This window comes from Crocodylus porosus, unplaced genomic scaffold (genome assembly GCF_001723895.1).
Source record: "Crocodylus porosus isolate Cpor-Errol unplaced genomic scaffold, CroPor_comp1, whole genome shotgun sequence".
NCBI lineage: Eukaryota > Metazoa > Chordata > Crocodylia > Crocodylidae > Crocodylus > Crocodylus porosus.
The window spans coordinates 7,162,965-7,181,897 of NW_017728934.1; the positions used below are offsets into that span (position 1 = coordinate 7,162,965).

Consider the following 18,933-nt stretch of genomic DNA (forward strand, 5'->3'; position numbering starts at 1 on the left):
ATCGTACAGTCTCAGAAAGGGTTTCCTCCACCAAGTGCTAACCCCGCCCCCCCCCAAAACAAACAAAACCAACAAAACCAAAATAAAAAACCAAAACAAAAAAACCCCAACCAATCTATCCTGGGTAATGCTTGGAATAATTAGCATCACACTCAGGAGTGGAGTGCTCTTATGGTAAGAAGAGGGGGTGCCCCCCTGCATCCTCTGGCAGATTCAGTTTTTCCACTCTGCCTGCAGCTCTTGTCTCAAAGGAATGTTTGGAGGAGACTCTTATAAAGCAGGACAGCCGCACAGCCCGTATGACCGTATATAGTAGCACCAAGAAAAGAGAACCATCCTGGTTTGTACACAGTGCAAACACAAAGGAAATGAAGCCACAGCAGACCACACAGAGGCAGGTGACACAATGCCCAATGAGGATGAAGAAAACTGAGAACATCTCAGTTGAGCCTTAATTCTTCCTGGAAGAGAGAAGGAAAGGGGAAACAACAAGCTACCTACCCAGAGTTCACCCCTGGATATTAGACTGTACCAGACACACCTAATGCTGGAGCCCTCTCCCAGCCAGGGGTTCAATTTGGACACAAATAAAAATATTCTTCCCAATTCCACTTGCAAACAGAGTTCTGTGTATCAGAGATAGCAGATACTAGATACAGATAGCAGATCCATGCAGTTCTTCCCAAGAGGATCATCCCTTTCCTCATTTAGGCAGTCAGTCTCAGCTGCAAATGTAATACTTGATTTGGATGCATAGGGCAATCCTGCTTCATTCAAAACTTACTTTCTGCCTGGAGCTCCAGACATGCTGAAATACTGCTTCATCAGTTGGTGCTTAGCTCACATCTGTGATGAACAATGACTTACTTTTCAAATGAAAATGTATACTCTGAAGAATAAAATGCTGAACTGCTGAGCTGGCCCAGTTTGAGCCTTGCCTTAATATTTAAAGCTCCAGAGACAGATAGAGCTCTCTCTGATGAGAGGAAGACAACAGAATACAGTTATTGCTACTAAGCTCTTGATTTTGGAAGATTTCAACAGAGAAAAGAAAAAGGAGGACAAACTGGGGACTGGAAAGGGCTGTATAAACAAGCAAGATAAAACATCTGACATCAGAGCAGTGCCTCCTGTCAAAAAGTGTGGCCTATAGAGTATCTAATGCAGGTGCTAGGGCAAGAAAGGAGAGGCCAAGTAACCTGACCCAGCAAGGCAAAACATTTGGGCTTTGACAGCTCTTGATCCTGGTGATGTTCCCCATCACAGGAAGGATACTATCCACCTCCATTAGCTTCCTGAAAGAAATCATGACATGAAAGCAGACATGCTGGAGCCTGTGGGGCTCAGCTGATAGCATGCTTGCTGTGTTCTCCAGCTTCTGGTAGCTCTGCTGAGGCTTTAGATTACACTTCCAGTTTCTGTCAGCAGGGACAAGAGGCTCTCCAAATCAGCTGCAAGGGTTCTGACCCCTCACCTGGCTAGGAGGTGAGGGGTCAGAAGGAAATGCAAGGCCAGATTCAGTTGGAGCAAATCCTGCATCCTGTGTGTGTGTATGGATCTGCAAATATATGCTCAAGAGCAGTAAGTGCAACAGAGCTTAATAAAAACCTTCAAAACACTGCAAGAGTAGGTGGGCAGCATGACACAGACACAGACACAGACACAGACACAGACACAGACACAGACACAGACACAGACACAGACACAGACACTCACTGGATTTGAAACTAGGAAAAGGCCTCCAGAACAAACAACTTGTGGGTATCACAAGAAGAAACCTGGTAGGCAGGCAGCTGAAAACCAAGAAGGGGTTACTATGGACTGCAAAGAAAATATCATTGGTTTCAGATTCCATCTCACATAGCTCAGAAAAAGATCACTGACTTAAGGTTAATATCATTTTTGACCTATCATCACCATACGTCTTAATGAAAAAGGCAAGACAAGGTACGAGAATCACAAACCATGAAACGGAACTGTACTTCCACCGTATGATTGGTAATAATGACTATTACAGAAAATATTACTGTAACCATGTGAAACCAGTGGGATGAGGTCTCAAGGTTTTATCAGTAAAAAGGTTACTTAACAGTAACAGGATTTCTGTGTGTACACTTCCTCCTATAAACCTCTAGGTAAGATCCATAAAGTCTGCATTGAGCCATGGAATTATTAACAGCAGTCAAAAAAAAAAAAAAAAGGGAGACCTGTCTCTCCCTCACTGGAAGAACTCAGGAATGAGGGTATAAAAAACCTCTCTCTCTCTCTCTGTTTCTCCTAGAGAGGGGAATCCATGTGGAACTATAGACACAGTGCATCCCAAAATCTGTAGGTATGAGGAACCAAACTTATCTCCCTGTGAACTTGGCTTGCAGATCATCACGTCAAAATAAAAGACTTCAATGATGGAAAAGCTTGAAAAAGGCTGAGAGAGGAAACAATTTTCAGAAAGAAAGTCTGACTGACCTCTCTGCTGCTTTTGACAGTCAAGGAAGAGGTAGAAGAGGCTAAAGGAAATGTGGCATAGGAGCATTTACTAGCAACCTCAGTAAGAAGGGGGAATTCTAGTGGGAGTGGTGATAGTAAAAGCTGGAGAATTAGTTGAGGCAATGGCTGGTTGTTATCAGCAGGGATTCTGGTTTTCTGTTTCAAAATTGCAAATTCTCTGATAAACCCTGCAAATTCTGATTAAAAACCCAAAATCCATCACTCCCCACCAGCAATCCCCTCCACCCCTGCTGGTGCCCCTCACTCCCCAACCACAGCCATTCAGAACCTGCCCCTCACTTGCCACCCACAGGCCCTTGGCCCTGCTAGTTTCTCACTCCCCACCCACAGCCCTCTGCCCTGATGGAGGGGACCCCCAGCTGCCAGGGCCACAGGGCCAGGGGCCCAGGTCTGCAGTCCCCTGCCCACTGCAGCAGTGCCTGAGGCTCAGCTGCCACCCATGGGAGGCAGCGACTGTTGCAGTGGAGTGGAGCCCAGCTCCCCCTCCCCCACTGGCAGCACGGCCACAGTGGAGCTTGTGGGGGGGGGGAGGGGGATGGGTACAGGCTACCCGCTGTGAACTCAGGCTGTCCACCCTCCTGCCCTTCCCTGGGGCCTCTGTGGCCCAGCGAGTGGGACCTGGCATGGCAGGGCAAAGTGGGGAAGGGAAGCTTGATGCCACTGCCACAAGCCAAATGCCACCATAGCAAAGTGCCCCTTGCCCGCGCAGCGGCAGCAGGAGCGATGACATGGACTTGTGCCTCCAGCTGCTGCCAGGTGTGCAGGGGGCGCGTGGCCATGGCGGTGCTCAGCTTACGGCAGCAGCATTGAGCTTCCCTGCCCTGCCCTGCTGCGCCAGGTCCCATACTGGAATCGTTTAAGATGGTTTGGGCTGTGGAGGCCCTGAGGGAAGGGCAGCAGGGCAGGGAACCCCCATGTCTCCCTTGGGAGTGCGCACAGTGGTGGGGAGCCACTCTCCCACTGCCTCCCGAATAAGCCATGTGTAGCTCTATTCTGCTCCCCGCCAAGGCCCTGCAACTGTGTATTCCAGCCCCAGGCCCCAAGCACTGTCCAGGCAAAACAAATGTAAGAGGAGTTTATAAAACCATGTCCTTATTAATGACAGTCTAAGAATTTTCAGTCCTAAAAGACTCAAATTTAACAGATGCTTCAAGCTGAAGAAGCAGCTATTAGAGATGCCAGCTGAGAGTCTGTAATAGAACCTAGAGGAGATTGCACAAGGGGGTTTAACAGAACTTTAAGGGGCCAATGTGCCCTCTTTGCATAAAGCACAGCAGCACTGGTGTGGATGGGTCAGTATGTAACAACCCTCTAAAACCTCTCCCTTACAGCTACAGGAAGAGTGACTAGTTACTACAGGAGCACAGGAAGCTACTAGCTCCACTAGGCAGTCTTCTGGTGACCAGCAACATCCCAGAAATAAAATTACATCCAGAATAAAACTGGGATCCCACAGGTAACAGTATTGCATGCCTACAGCTTGTCTTAAACATCTTTTCAAAAGAAGATTTGTTGGGCCAAAACAAATCTCTAGAGAAGTGAACTAGCTAACAACCTACAAATCAAGTAACTTGGTGACCCAATTGCAGTACCAGCACAGGAAAGGAGATCTGGAAATTTGATGAAGGAAAGATGTCTGCTGGATAGTGCTGGCAGTTTCAAGATATGGTCATATTTCTCTCGTTGGAGTCTTCCATGATGTCTTTGAAATGGTAGGGGAATTCACCTCCCAGTGAAAAGAAAAAACCCCACTAAGTTTATATTATTGCTTAGTTTTGAGCAGGACCCCCTTTCCAAATCCTAGATCTTTTGAGATTTCAAAAGTATTCCTGTGTATCAAATGTCATCGTTCTATTGGGACAACATCACAATAGGTAGCAAAAAGGACATGGCCACACATTTCATGGGCCCCAGACTTAAAAAAGGAGGCTAAGAGGGGGTATAGGTGAAAGAAAGACAATACCACACAGAGTTGGGTGCTCCACCCAGAAAAATCAGCCAACATCTAGATCTCAGTTCTTTACCTGTCAAATGGGATAACTGAATATTAAATTTACAGTGGTGTGCAAAGTCCCACTGCTTAATGTTTGCACAGCACTGAATATCACCAGTATTGCACTTACCCACCACAGCTTAAAACGTTCAAAGGAACGCTGCAACTTCTGAAACAAATCAGAAAAGACAAAGCAAGGACCAGCCACTTATTTTTGATGATCACAAGCCAGGGCATTCTAAGGCAATGCATCCTGAGCCATTACTGCACTTCTTCATAGCAGCTGTTGCCCCAGAAAAGCACTCACTGGTCTTATTATTTAATAATTGATGTGGGTATGACATCACTAGCATCCAATCAGTTATGCTGGTGCCCCATGTTGCAGAGCTAGTTCAGCAGCGTGGCCAGATGCTTTATCCAGGCACATTAGCCAGATTCCTTATTTTATGTGGAGATTTCATAAACCAAGAGCCTTACATCTACACTTCTACACTTAATCTATGTTTGCAGGAAAGAAGGGTACTGGTCCCCTTCATTTTCTAGGCTCAATGCTTATAAAGACCCTCCCTCAGCTTTCAAAGCATTCCCAGTACTTTATCACACCAGCAGCTGGAGTCTGCTTCTACTGAACAAAAGCAAGCATTTGGGCATTCTTGGTGCTTGCAGGACACAACAGGAGCTAGTTATTCTGTCTCTGTCTCCCAGGTTGGGGGTGTGAGCTACTGAAAAAGAGCGGGACTGGAAACTCCTTAACATCTCTGTACAAAAGAATCCCATTTCCAAAGGAGAAAAGAGATGTCAAAAGAAAATACTGCTGAGAAAGGAACTGATATTTCAGTCCTTCCTGGTCACTGAACTCAGGATGAAACTTGCCCTTTGGATGTCAAGTCATACATTTTTACCAACTGTATATTCTGCCTGATACTTTATAAAATATCTTCCAGGGGAACATACAAATCAAGCTATGCTTGGTATTTGAATAATACCATGCCTTCAAATGCTGCTATACATTATTTAAATATCAACCAAACAACCACAGTCTTCCTCTCAAAAGGAACATCCCTCATTTACTTGGGTTATCAGCAGGTTTCTGAATTAAGCTGATCCTAAGCCTGAAACCAGATATATTAACGCATGTTGAGAAGGTCTCAGAGATGAAAAAAACTTGACAGCTAATCCAGTACACTGACATGTAGGCTACTGATTTAGCTACAGGAGTTTTTGTCAAACTCCTGCCCCCAAACTCCTAGTGAGAAGTAAAGAAGTCATATCTTCCTAAAAGAAAAAGGGTCCCCAGTGCATTAAGTGGACGTGAAAAATTCAAGGAGCATTCATATCCCATGCCCTGGTTGATTTAAGGTACCAAGCACTATCCAGCTGGATACCTGGGACTTGATAAAAGCCAGTAACTTAAGAGCTTCAACACTACTGAGGTGGTCACATTAGGAGACTAAAAGCCAGCAGCCTGGCCCCCAGAAATACTGAAACCAGCCCTTTCTTTTTTCAGAGATCTTTACTTAGATTGTTATCATCTTAAAAATGAAAATGACCAAGACCAAGACCTGCACAGAATGCACACTGTGCAAGCTTCCCCTTTACCTACTTGGCTCTGACACGGCATCTGGGCCCCAAACTACACTGGTCCCTGACACTTCAACTCCCGAGGGACCCATTCACTGTTCAGATGAAAGCCTTCTTTTCCAAGATGAAAGGTCAGTGTATTAATCAACCCTGCCAGCTGGCTCATTAATCACCAAATCCACCTTATACCAGAAAGACTTTTATATCCAGCACTTCCTTTCGCTCTGGACAAAAGGCAGAAACCATTATACTCAAATACTCTTCCATTATACTCCAAAATCTCCCTGCAAAGCACAGAACGTGCATAAAGAACTCACAGATGTATCATACACGGAGGCTTGAATCCCTAGCAAACAACCTGAATTAAGCTAACTGGACAACAGGAGAAAAACAAGGTTTAATGGGTGGACAAGGGTGAATCATAACACCTAGTATTCTACTTGAATTGGGTGGAAGAGCAGAAACTCAAACACGAGATCCTCATTTGAGGGCTGATCTTAAAACAACACCCAAGTGCAAAAAGCACAATGTCTTGTACAACAAAATGCAAAAAATAAACTGTTTTTTTCCTTGAATTATTAAAAGACCAGGAACCAAATTTCAGGGTGTTTAATTAACCAAAACTTCCAATTACTCCAATTAAAAGGAATTTTGCTTGATTAAAGGTCCCAAACACAGCACTGACACTTGAAACATACTTGGATGACCTGCGTGCAAACTCCTGAGCTGACCCCTTAGAGCCTCTCCCCTTCTTCCCTTGCATGCCCTAACAATATCAGTCTTTAGAGTTTGCCTCAAGGATAAGCACATGCAACAGGGGTTAAAAAGGTTGGGAATGAAGGATGATGACAAATCAAAATAAATGTGAACTAAAGGGAGAAACAATCTGAAATGCTGGGTGTTCCTACATCTCCATTCGGAAAAAGGGGATTAAAAATGAGCTCAGTGAGCAAACCCAGCCCATGATAGAGGGATGCTGTGCCTGGAAACATGAGTTAAAAGCAGCTGTTCACTTACCATCTTGCCCACCTCCATGGCTGAAGTCTGTTCCTGACTCTCCCCTTGAGGAGAGGGCCTGCTCAGAAATCCTGAAGCTGGAAGATCACAATATCCAGGATGAAAGAACCCTTCTCCCCCAACACTCAGATGCTCTCTGGCTCAATCTATGGTTCTAACAATTCCTTGCTGGCATCGCTGCAAATCAGCAAGCACTGTTGGAATGAAAATGCTGGGGCAGAAAAAGGAGACAGAAGGGGTGAAAGTGGGGCCAGCTTGAGATTGGGGACCGCTTAGAAAAGAGGCAGAATGGAACTGGAAGGTTCTGATGAAAGCAAAGCAAAGTAAAGGATAATAAAGCTTCAGCGGGCGTGCACAGGGAGGGGGGGCAGGGGGTGGAAGAGAGGAAGAGACAGGAAGGTGGAGGGCGGGGGGAGGGAGAGAGAGAGAGCATGCGAGCCCAGAGACGGCAGGACCCCTTTGGCAAGGATAATAGAAATTAGCTGGCTGCCAGGTTGCAGGGGATCTGCTGAGATCAGGAGGACGAGAAAAAAATCCAGTGGCTGGAGCCTGCCTGCTGCACTCAGCCACAGGCTGGAGTGTGTGATCTGAATAACAAAAGGAGCTCCTCTCTCCCAGCCAGAAGGATGGAGCTTCTATTCAGAGCCAGTTGTGTGCGAGAGAGAGAGAGAGCGCAAGAGAGAGTGAGTGAGCTTGTGTAATTTCGGACTACTGACAAATGAGACTCAGGAAGTGGAGGCAGGGCTCTTGAGAAAGTGGGATGGATTTGGTCTCCCCCTCTGCACAGATGCTTACTACAGACCCATCTGCCCAGGCGTAAGCCTGTAAGGCTTAGCAATATCTTTGTAGCAAAACTACCTCAGGTTTTACTAAATGAAATTCCACTGAGATGTGAGCTCCAAAATGTCTGTGGTCAAGTATTTTCTTGGTCAAAAACACATACGTGAAAGGAAAAAAGAATGCCAATGGGCAGCACAGAGAAGGGGCTGCCCCTAGAGGGCAGAGAAATTACAGCGCCAGCATTCCCTGTGCACTGATTGGCTGATAGCAGAACATGCTGCAATCAGCACTTCTGTATTTTTGCAAATGGCCTGGACATCCTGCCTTGATAAGAGCCAACAATCAAAGGTCTGTCTAGAGCAGGATGCTTCATGAAATACCTTCCAGGGGAACATAAAAATCAAGCTGTCTCTACTGTTCAGTAGTATCACACTTTCAAATGTTGCCATACATTATTTAAATATCAACCAAACAACTGGAACAAAGAAGCAATTGGGCTGTGGATACAGCTCTAAATTCCTTACACACAGCGCACTGACTGAGTGTGCATTCCTCACACTACATTTCAGATTGAAGGGTGTCTCCTTCAGTGTAACAGGCGATGCAAATGGATGAGGGGAATGCACTAACAGAACAAGGAACGTGTTATCTCCTCCCCCCCCAACACCAGTATTAATAAGGCATCCTGAGACCATCAGATGGGAGGCAGAAAAAGAAAAAGCCTTTTTGCTGTACTTTTTAAAAATGCCCTAAAAACAAACACAAAGTAGATGACAGAAAAACAACACATTGCTGACAGAGGGGTGAGGAGAAAGAGCAGCCGTTCTATATTAATAATTTAGGATGCAAAATAGAAGGAAAGATGATCTTGTCGAGGAAGACAGACAAAAATAAAGGTCCTTGTGGTTATGACTTTGGGCTGAGAAGCACAAACTCTAAGGTCTATTCCCAGCTCTGGCACTTGCTGCCTGCAGGAAGGTTACTTAGACTCTGCATTCCACATCATCCCTTTTTTTGAAGAGTGGGAAGTTATTAGCGCTACCATCCTTCCTTCTACATTGATGCCGTGCAGATCAAACTCATTCCCATTTGTTCTGTGCACCACAGAAAAATCTAACAAATAGCCTAGAAAGAACCTAGGAAAACAGAATATAAATCACCTAAGTTACGAGTCTGCCTGAACACTCAAGTTTTAATTTCTCATCCCTACACCTTGATGACAAGAGCCACAACATCCTCGGGTGTCCTCAGGTGTTGAGGCCCTTGGTCTTGGTTTCATGTCTCATTTGAAAGATGGGACTTCTAATGTCACCATGTTCTCTAGCTTCAGGATTTGTTACTACCACCTGCATACCTCCAGTTCAGTTAAATGGCAATGTGTCTCCAGTTTTGGTACCAAAATATAACAGCTCAACCAAAAGGTACTAACTGAACTGCTTCACAGCTCTCCTTCACAGAAAGGCTGCAAAAGTTCATTGCAACCAGGCTGTATAACCCAATCTACTTCATAAGAAGATAATATCATCCATAAGGTTGTGCTTGTTGTTTTGCTAAGTGCCATTCAAAGCTGCACATATGATTCTTGAGGCATTAATGGAAAACCCTAGAGCCAGTTGGGGCTAATTTACATTCATCGTTACAGCAGTTTAACTAGTTGCATTATCTGCAATTGTATTAGATAAAACAAAGACAACTTTTTGAAGACTCTTAAACTAATTTAAGAACTTCCAGACTACCAGAACTGTATAATTCTGTATCAATTTTGCAGAACTGCTACAAGTGTAAAGCTTTTGAGGACTATACATGAGGTAAGTGTTCAGTTTTTACTAGAACACACAAACAATTGTATAAACTATTCTGCAATGGGATGGGCACCAAAGTGCTGACACAGTTGGGCTGTGAAACAACACACTTGTTAACAGAACTCAGTCATACTTGAGAAGCAGATAATAACCTGAATACGTAAACATGTTATAATATATACCATATTACAGGATTTTAATTAAAAAATAGCTGCAGTATGAGGACAGTTCGCTCTGCAACCAATCCATGACTAAGTTGCTTTAAGGTCTGTCCTTTGAAGTATAAGTTTTGGCAAGGAAGTGAAACAAAAATTACACATTGTGATACCTAAGTTAATTGAGCTGCAGTAACAGAGGAACACCAAATGGAGTTATTTTAAGTCCACTCTTGCTGGCATTATACCTGGCTCAGTTGCAAAAGGCAGCTACATTATTACAAATCAAACCTTTCTCTCCTCAAATGTCCTCACTATGACTCTGGGAGACCTTGAGATGCGAAAGGGCACAGACAAAAAGGACTAGCTTGCCACTATAATAAGGTACAGCACATCATTACAAAAGGAGGAGATAGTTTTGTCTGTGCTGCCTCTTACTGATGTAACAAACATTATGCTACTAGTGTGACACTGTACTGGAAACTGCATCTAACCAGACACAAACAACAGTGGACCCAACAAACACATGCAAGATATTCCTGGCTGGATCTGCCAAAAGCACAGCAGTGTTGTGCCTCTTGCATCATCATCCTGGTTTGTCAGAGGGCCCATGCTAACCACAGTTTTGAAGGATATCATAAGACCAGTTATTTATATGACACGCTATGAAAAGAGAACAAATGATGTGTGCATGGTAAAGCCAAGTGGGCACTGGCACCAGCCTGGAGTTGGCCACTTTGATTTAAAAAGTGTAAATATTTCCCTGATTCTTTTTTATGCTTCTGAGTTATTCTTGTCAATAAAACAACATGTCTATTTTTCTCCAAAACTATACCTGTTTGTTTTTTTATATATTGCAGCTGAAAACCACTAAGACTTTCACCTGAAATTTTATGCACCTATAGGCAAACAATGACATAGCCAGTTGTTTTGCTGTACTTTATTCATGGTTCTATTTTAAAGCAAACACCTTGTGAAAAGCTTATAGTACATGTACGATAAGCATTATTGTACATGTACAATGCAAACACACACAATCAGGACAAAATATCTTTTAAGATAAAATGACATATAAATTTATATACATTTAAACAAGTACTAAATGACTGGACAGTAACAACTGTGCAGTCAGTGTCTCATGTACACATAGCCACAGTTCTTTTTCAGATTAATTTGGCCTATACTTTTGGAGCAGGATGATCCTAGCTCTGTCCCTACCATTGCTGTAGTGAAGTTCCAGGAGTTTGTGGCATGCAATAAGAATAAGAACTCAGCTTTGTTGCCATGTTTTAATGTGAACTCTGCTATGAACTCAGACATTTAGGCACCTTAAGAAGCAGTATAAACAAAAGGCTCAGTTAAAAGACAACCTGCCCAAATGTTTTTGGACAAAGCTATAGCCTCGCCACATCATACAGATCTCACCGGGTGGAAGATAGATATGAATCTTCTCTATGAAAGAGAAGAACTACACCTTTTTCTGGTGGTAATCAGCCAGAAGAAATATGGTGTTGGCTTTGCAGTCAAAACTGAATGGCTGTTTGCAATAGAACCCCCAAACAAAGGCCCCAAAAGATTAATGGTGCTTCAACTCACTACTGCCTCTGGTCCCGTCAATCTCTTATGTTCATATGCTTCAAATCTCAGTGCTTCATTCAAACAAAGGACCACTTTCACAACAAGCTTAGTGCCTTAATCACTAATATTTCACCTAATGAAAAAAAATCTTCCTGCTTGGAGACTTTAGTGCAAGGGTTGGTGCTGAGCATGCTGCCTGGCTTCACTGTTTGGGCACCAATAGTGTTGGCAAAATGAATGAAAACAGATGTTTGCTCAAGTTGTGTTCATGCAATAAGCTATGTATAACAATTTATTTCTTCAACATGAAACTTCAACAAAAAGTATCTTGGCACCATGCACCATCTGGACGCTGGCATCAACTTGACCTGATTATTACCCACTCACAAGATTTCCATGATGTAATCACCATGCTATCCTATCAGAGCGCTGACTGTGATACCAATTTGGTATGCGCTAAAGTCAAATTGTAGCCCAGGAAATTGTGCAAGAGCAAGAACTCTCCTTACTACAAATAAATGCCACATGACTGAAAGCTGAAGACGCATCATCTCAATTCATCAAAACTCTGTCCGGGGCTCTACCGTCTCTTAAGCTGTGTAATACTGCTGAGGAGAAATGGGTTCAGCTCAAAGGAGCCATTTATCCCACTGCCTTGGAGTCTTGGGATACCTTGCATCACAGCTCAAATATTTGGTTTCAAAGAGAATTCATCTTAATGACCACAATAAGCAGATGGATGGCTGAGTTGAACATTACTCACTCACTTCACCTTCCCTGACTCTGCTCTTAACATACTTGAAGACCTCCCAACCCTGACAGCACTTGACCATGAACCTACTGTAGATGAAGCAGAAAAAGCCATTGATTAGCGTGTTTGTGGTAAAGCACCAGGGGTGGAATGCATACCGTCTGAAAATATTAAATGCAGGAAATCTGTCCTCCTCCAACTGCACGAATTAATATGAATGTGTTGGACAGAAGGTGAAATTCCTCAATATATGAAGGATGCAAGCATAGTAACTCTGTACAAAACAAAGGTGATATGAGCAACTGCAATAACTGTTGTGGTATAAAGCCTTACTTTGCATCATTGGGAAGCTGTTCGCAAAAGTCACCCGGCTAAGACTGCAGACTCTCGTGGACACTCTACCCTGAGTCTCAATGTAGTTTCAGATCCAGTAAATCCACAACAGATATGATATTCTCCTTGAGGAAGCTACAAGAAAAGTGCTATAAACAAAGGAAATCTCTGTGCATCGCATTTGTTAATCTCATCAAAGCTTTTGATCTTGTCAGCAGAAATGGTCTGTTCTAAATCCTGAAGACTGGCTGCCCCCCTAAGCTTCTGAGCATCATCGAGTCCTTCCACATTGGTCTGTGTAGAACAGTGGAGTTCAATGGGTCATGTTTGGAGGAATTTGAAATCAAGAGTGATGTCAAACAGGACTGTGTCCTAGCTCCAATATTTTTGGGGATTTTTTTCACTGTCCTACTCAAATATGCATTCAGTGGCTTTTCAGAAGGAATACACCTTTGGACCAGGTCTGATGGGAAAATCCTTAACCTCACTTGTCTCAAAGCGAAAAACAAAAACCTGAGTTCTTGTCTGTGAAATGCTCTTTGCCGACAACACAGTAATTCAGAAGCAGGACTGAAAAGTCTAATGGGTTGCTTTTCTCATGCTTATGATGATTTCTGTCTGACCTTTAGCCTAAAGAAGACAGTAGTCCTGGGTCAACAAGTTGACTATTCTCCTAAAGTTAGAATAAATGATGAAAGCCTGGAGTGGTTGAAAAATTCACTTACTTGAGCTCCAGCGTCTCACAAAAATCTTGGCTTGAAAGCCAAAATTAACACTTGTATTGGAAAGGGAAGTAATGCCATGGCTAAACTTCAAAAGAGTCTGGAAAAATAGAGCACTCACTCTATCAACAAAGATGTCCATCTAGAGCACTTACGTACTTAGCTCTCTATCGTACGGCAGGAAAACGTTACGTCCTTATGCCATGGAAGAAAGAAAACAGAAGTTTCCATCTTTGATATCTCTGCCATATCCTGGGTATAACATGGCATGAAAAAATCATTAACTTTGCTGTTCTGGAACGGGCCAAGATGCCTAGTATGTTCATGCTCCTGAGACAGATACCTCCACTGGTTAGGACATGAATTGTATGAGTGGTGGCTGAATCCCCAAGGACACACTGTATGACAGGTTGGCCACTGGCAAATGTCAACTTGGATGACCTAAACTTTGTTTTGTTGATGTCTGCAAGAAAAACCTTCAGGAGCTGTACACTGATGGACAATGTTGAGAATTAATCACTTTGGACTGCTGTGAGTGGAAAACTGCCATGAAGCAGGGCCTATGTTGCTTTGAGATGGAGCGGGTCTATGATGAGATAGAGAAAAGGTATCAGAGGCAGGCAAGATGAGATGGTAGCTGGTATGCTGGGACAGACTCAACCAGGTCAGCGTGTACAACTTGCCAAAGGGTCTGCTTGTCATGCACTGGACGCCTCAAGCACTCAAGAAGCTGTGGTGGAACCCAGTAACCAAAGGTGCAATCTCCATGGTCTTCTGAGACTGGTGGCTGTCAGTGAGTGATTCAATCACAAACTTCTGTCAGTGTATGTTGAAGATCCCCCCTCTATGCCCACTCTGCAGGTGTTAGCCATATAACCTTGCCTCATTAGCTCAACCTACAGCAGCTCATGCTTTTTGCTTTGCAGGTCTGTGGTTTAATCCTTCAATGTCACCCAGGGGGAAGTGCTCACACTGCATTTTGTAATGAATTAAGTGGGATGATTTTTGTTAACCTTATTTTTCAAAGCAAGGATTGCACATGAGTTACATGCTGAGCTGAACAGGCAAATAAATCTACTTCAGCTTTTAGAGTGACAGAAGAATTCTGTGGGAGGGAGAAGGAAGCAGGGAAACTCATATGGCCTGGGTTCTGAATGCAGGAGTACGAGATCCTTGTCAGTCACCAAACATCTCTCACATCATCCACTGAGTTACCGCAGTGGCTACCATGAGTAGCTGCCAGCCCTGACCTGAACTCAAGAGACATGTACATGCTAATCCCCCACTTCAGCTCTCAATACAAAATCAGCACATTCAATGAGAAGATACAAAACTAAGCACCTATCCAATATACCTAATAACCTGACAGGCTGTTTGAGCCAAGTGCTTTCCTGGCAGCTCTCTGGCAATGTGTAGGTGCATTTAGAGCTTGAAAGATGCTTCAAAACTCATCTAGCATATTAGAAGGTCAGGGAAGTAAACTCTGCTTCTGCCTTTTGAACTCTGCTCTCCCTCTGGCCTGTTGGTAATAGCACTGCTGACTTGAGAAGATTTTTCAACCCTTATACCTGCATGAGTTTGTGACTGGTGTATGGAAGTCAGCGGGAAGCAAACACTCAGAAGAGAGTGAGAGGTCTGGTCTCATAGATCATGTTCTCATGATCTTTTTTTCTATGCCTTCTTCCAAGACAAAAAACCAACAACAAAACAAAAACACCAAAAGCCCAGGTCAAGAACTCTCACCTTGAACGGTATTCTTTGTATTAGTTTGGGGAGTCCAACTTTCTACTCAGTTTATAGGGGAGAACAACTGTGTTCATGTCAAAACCTGTTCTGACAGTCTGTTGACAATGTATTCCTCAGTCAGATTCTCACTTTAAGGAGAATGGCCAACATTAGACGAAAGAACTCCTAACCAGATCATAATGACAATATAATATGATTGCAGGAGGCCCAAACCAGCTAAATAGTAAACAGGTTGAAAGGCTGGAGAAGGATGAGGGCCTGGGGTAGATAAGCACACTGCATATGTACCCCCTGGATGCCCGCTATGACTTACATGAGAAGATGAAATTTCAAGGAGAAGGATTCTGAAAACATAAGGGAGTTAGTTTGAAAAAATATTTTAAAAGAAAATGTTTAGGAATTAAAATCCATATAACATCTCAGGATGGAGGCTATTTCAGAATCTCTGATATTAAATGATAAAAAGACAATCTGAAGAGGCAACAGAAAAGGAGGAAAATACATTTTAGTTAAATGGCATTAAGTTAGATTAAATGGCATTTTTTTAGATTTGCATGAATCAGGAAGATCTTAAAATGCGGTACACTGAAACTGGGAATGATGTGGGAGAGTCAGCACATGGTGTAAAGGGAGCACTGATAAGAAGAGGTAAGGGTGTTAGAGAGTGTAAGTTTCTCAGTGTTTAAAAAAAGTGCATGGTGGAAGGGAAGGGATGAAGGACAAATCATGGAAATGAGGTACTGACAAAGGCTCAGGTAGAAAAGGCAACCAAACTGCCTGGGAAATCAAAATGTACCGGTTGGGGACTCGCCTACTGTGCCTTTGATGGGAGAAATTCAAAAGATTACTCCCAACACAGAAATAACGAGTGTATTCAGATAGTAGGGCTGTGGGAAATTTTGATGGGTGTTTTGTTTTGAAGCTGTTTTGATGCATTTCAAGCTCAAAACAGTGAAATTGAAACAAAACAGTAACACTCAAAACATTTAGAAAGTTTTGAAACATTTCAAGTTTTGAAGCTGGGCCTGCTTGCAGCTAAACAGAAACCAAGGAGAGGGAGGGGGAAGAGTGGGGGAAGGACTGTTCTGATACTGATCTCTAGCTCCTGGTTCGATTCCCCAGCTCCTGGTTCAATTTTCCAGCTCTCTGATTGCTTCCCCCAGCTCTCTGATCATTTCCCCAGCTCCACCCAGGGGGCACAGGCCCCCAATCTGTATGCAGGTTTCAGCGGGCTGCTGCTGCAGGCTGGGGTCAGTGGCAGCCACTCAGCGCAGCCTGTGCCGAGCACCGGGAAGACTGTGGTGCTGCCGCTGGCCCCAGCCTGCAGCGGAAGCCTGCTGAAACCCAGAGTGCAGATCCGAGGGCCTGTACCCCCCAGGAAGAGCTGGGGGAATGAGAGATCTATGGAATTGAACCGGGGACTGGGGAAATGTTCAGGGACCTGAACACTCCCTTAGCTCTCTGAGATTTCCCCCAGCTCTTCTTGGGGGGCATGGGCCCCTGGATGATCTGGGATGACAGCAGGTTGCTGATGCCAGCTGGGGACGGTGGCAGCTCTGGCCTATTTCCCCAGCCTGCAGCAGCAGCCTGCTGAAACCCTGTATGCAGATCTGGGGGCCGTGCCCCCCCAGGAAGAGCTGGGGGAATGATGAGAGAACCGGGAGGTCTGGCTGACAGGTGGATCTGCCCCAGCTTTAGGACAGCACGGTGCCCTGCCATGCCATGATGCAACCATGCCATGGGACAGCTGCCGTGTGGGTGCCAGGCGGGGGGTGGTGATCTCCACTGCCCCACACTGCAGGTGGGGGCTCTCCCATGAGCCCCCAATTGCCATTGCCACAGCTGGTAAGTGCAGGGCTTTTTTTTTTTTTTTTTTTTTAAAGCTCCACACTCACTAGCTGCAGATTGTGCAGACAACAGCATGGTGCCGCTGTCAGCTGAGGCCCGGGCCAGGCACCAGCACCTGAGTCTGCCTGACACAGCCTGCACCAAGCGCCAAGAAGAACCCAGTGCTGGCACTGGCCTCAGCCAGCAGCGGCAGCCTGCTGTCATCCCGCATGCAGATCTGGGGGCCGGGACCCCCAGGAGGGCTGCAGGGCTGTGCCCAACTCCTCCTGGGGGAGTGGGCCCCTGGTTCTGTGTGCGTGCTGTTGCCATCAAGTGATGCAAGTTTTGCTTTGAACAGTTTGAGGTGCAGTTTCACAAAAATCTTGAAGCTTGGCAGGCTTCATGCCCTCAGAAGGGGGGTACCATCCCTGTAATTTTCATCCAAATCAGGCAAGAAGTGATGAAGTTCTAGGTATTTTTATGATTCCCCATTATAGCCGATGGGCGAAACGCCGAAACTCGTCAAAACAACAAAACAGTTTTGATGAAATGAAATGGATCAGTGCTTCGAAACAGCAAAATGAAACACCGTCCCTTTGTAATGGCGAAATGGAAGTCAAGATGAAATGGTGCTGTTTTGCACAGCTCTATCAGAAACTGAACTTAAACAATCATAGGTTTTACTGGTTCCCCCATCCCCACTTGACAAACAGAAGCTTGCCTGAATCTCCATCCTGCCAGGCATGATGCGTAGAGGGTGCACCTGGGTGCACATGCACCCCCTGAGCATGGCAGTGCACCCCCTACAAAAAGGGGGTGGGCCGACCGTGATCCCCAAGATCCCAACTAGCTGCTACCGCTGGCAGTGGCTGTAGGTGGTTGCTGGCCCTTGGTTGGCACTCGCCAACCCCCCTGCTGTTAACAGCACCAGTGACATCTGAAGAAGCTGCCCTGCTTACTGCTGCTGCACTCCCACCACCGCCACTGCGCCCCCCCCCACCAACCACCAGGGGCACAAGTTAATGTAACCTGCCATAGTCCCCACAGTTTTGGTGGTGAACTGTGCCGAGAGTTACACTCACTTATTAATAATCTTTGCTCTTCCCTTCCAGGTGGCCAGAGCCTCGTTCCCTGGACCCCACTTGTCTTTGTCGAACGCCATGGTAAGTACTCTCTCCGTTCTCACTTGCTGTTTTCCGTTCACACCGTGCCAATCAGTTTTGGTTGGCTCTCTTGGAGCCTTCCCAGTCCTCTCCCAAAACACTCTAACTGCATTGTTGCCCTCCCGGGCAACTTTCTCTTCACCACCATTCTGCCCTTGCTCTCATGCAGCCATGGCGCTCCACCCCTCAAAGTGACAAGGGTTTTCAGGCACCCTGTTAGATATTCCTTATGGTACTATACTTTCAATGCAATTTTATAGGTTATTGCACAGGCCTCAGGCATAATACAAAACAAACTATGCAATGCAGTCCACAATAGCTTGTTCTCCATTTTGCAGCTGGCAATTTTCACATACCCTGAACCACCCTGTTAGCCAGCTTATCAACTCTACTCCTCTCCTTATTCCAGGGTCCTCCCCGCTCTGTTTCCTTGACCTTTCTTTATATTGCATCCTGTATTATAAAAGTCTGTACAGACTAAGGATCTTGGTCAAAGAGCAGATGCTGGCATATGTAATTTAGAGTGGGGCTTGCTTTCCCTTAGCATGGGCTTCACACAAAAGCTTGCTTGTGGCTGGGCCACTGACACGGGCTGCTGAATCTGCTATGGCAGTGGTGCTCAACCTGTCTGGCTGGTGGGCCAGATGGGTAGTGCCCAATCCCTCCGTAAGCCAGATCAAGCAAGTGGACCCAATTTGGCACCCAGGGCAGGCTTGACCCAGCCCAAATATAGCTATGCAGGGGAAGGGGGCCTGACCCAAGCCCAACCCAGCCTCACTGGGGAGAAAGGGGAATGGTCCAACCTTGTGGGAGGAAGGGGGTGTGGGCCCACCTCCACCTGGCCAGATAGAAGGAAGAGGGTATGGCCTGGCCCTGCAGTGAGGGGGGAGATGGAGGGAAGGAAGAAGAACGGTGCATGGGCTGGCTCTGAGCTAGCTGGCCAGGGGGAGGGGACCCAGCCCTGCAGGGAGAAGGGG

The 18,933-nt window shown here is 45.2% G+C and overlaps 1 protein-coding gene across 4 annotated transcripts in view; it reads right to left on the minus strand.

Annotated features, from left to right (window-relative positions):
• Positions 1 to 18,933, minus strand: part of HIP1 (huntingtin interacting protein 1) — a 165,039-nt gene that overhangs the window by 89,890 nt on the left and 56,216 nt on the right. The window contains exon 1 of one of the 4 annotated variants that reach the window (XM_019546427.1): positions 7,100 to 7,460. The exons of the other annotated variants lie outside the window; for them this stretch is intronic. Within the exon in view, the coding sequence (XP_019401972.1) occupies positions 7,100 to 7,117 (18 nt within the window). The 5' untranslated portion in view covers positions 7,118 to 7,460. Of the gene's footprint in view, positions 1 to 7,099; positions 7,461 to 18,933 lie in introns of those variants that run through there. 4 annotated transcript variants of the gene reach the window in all.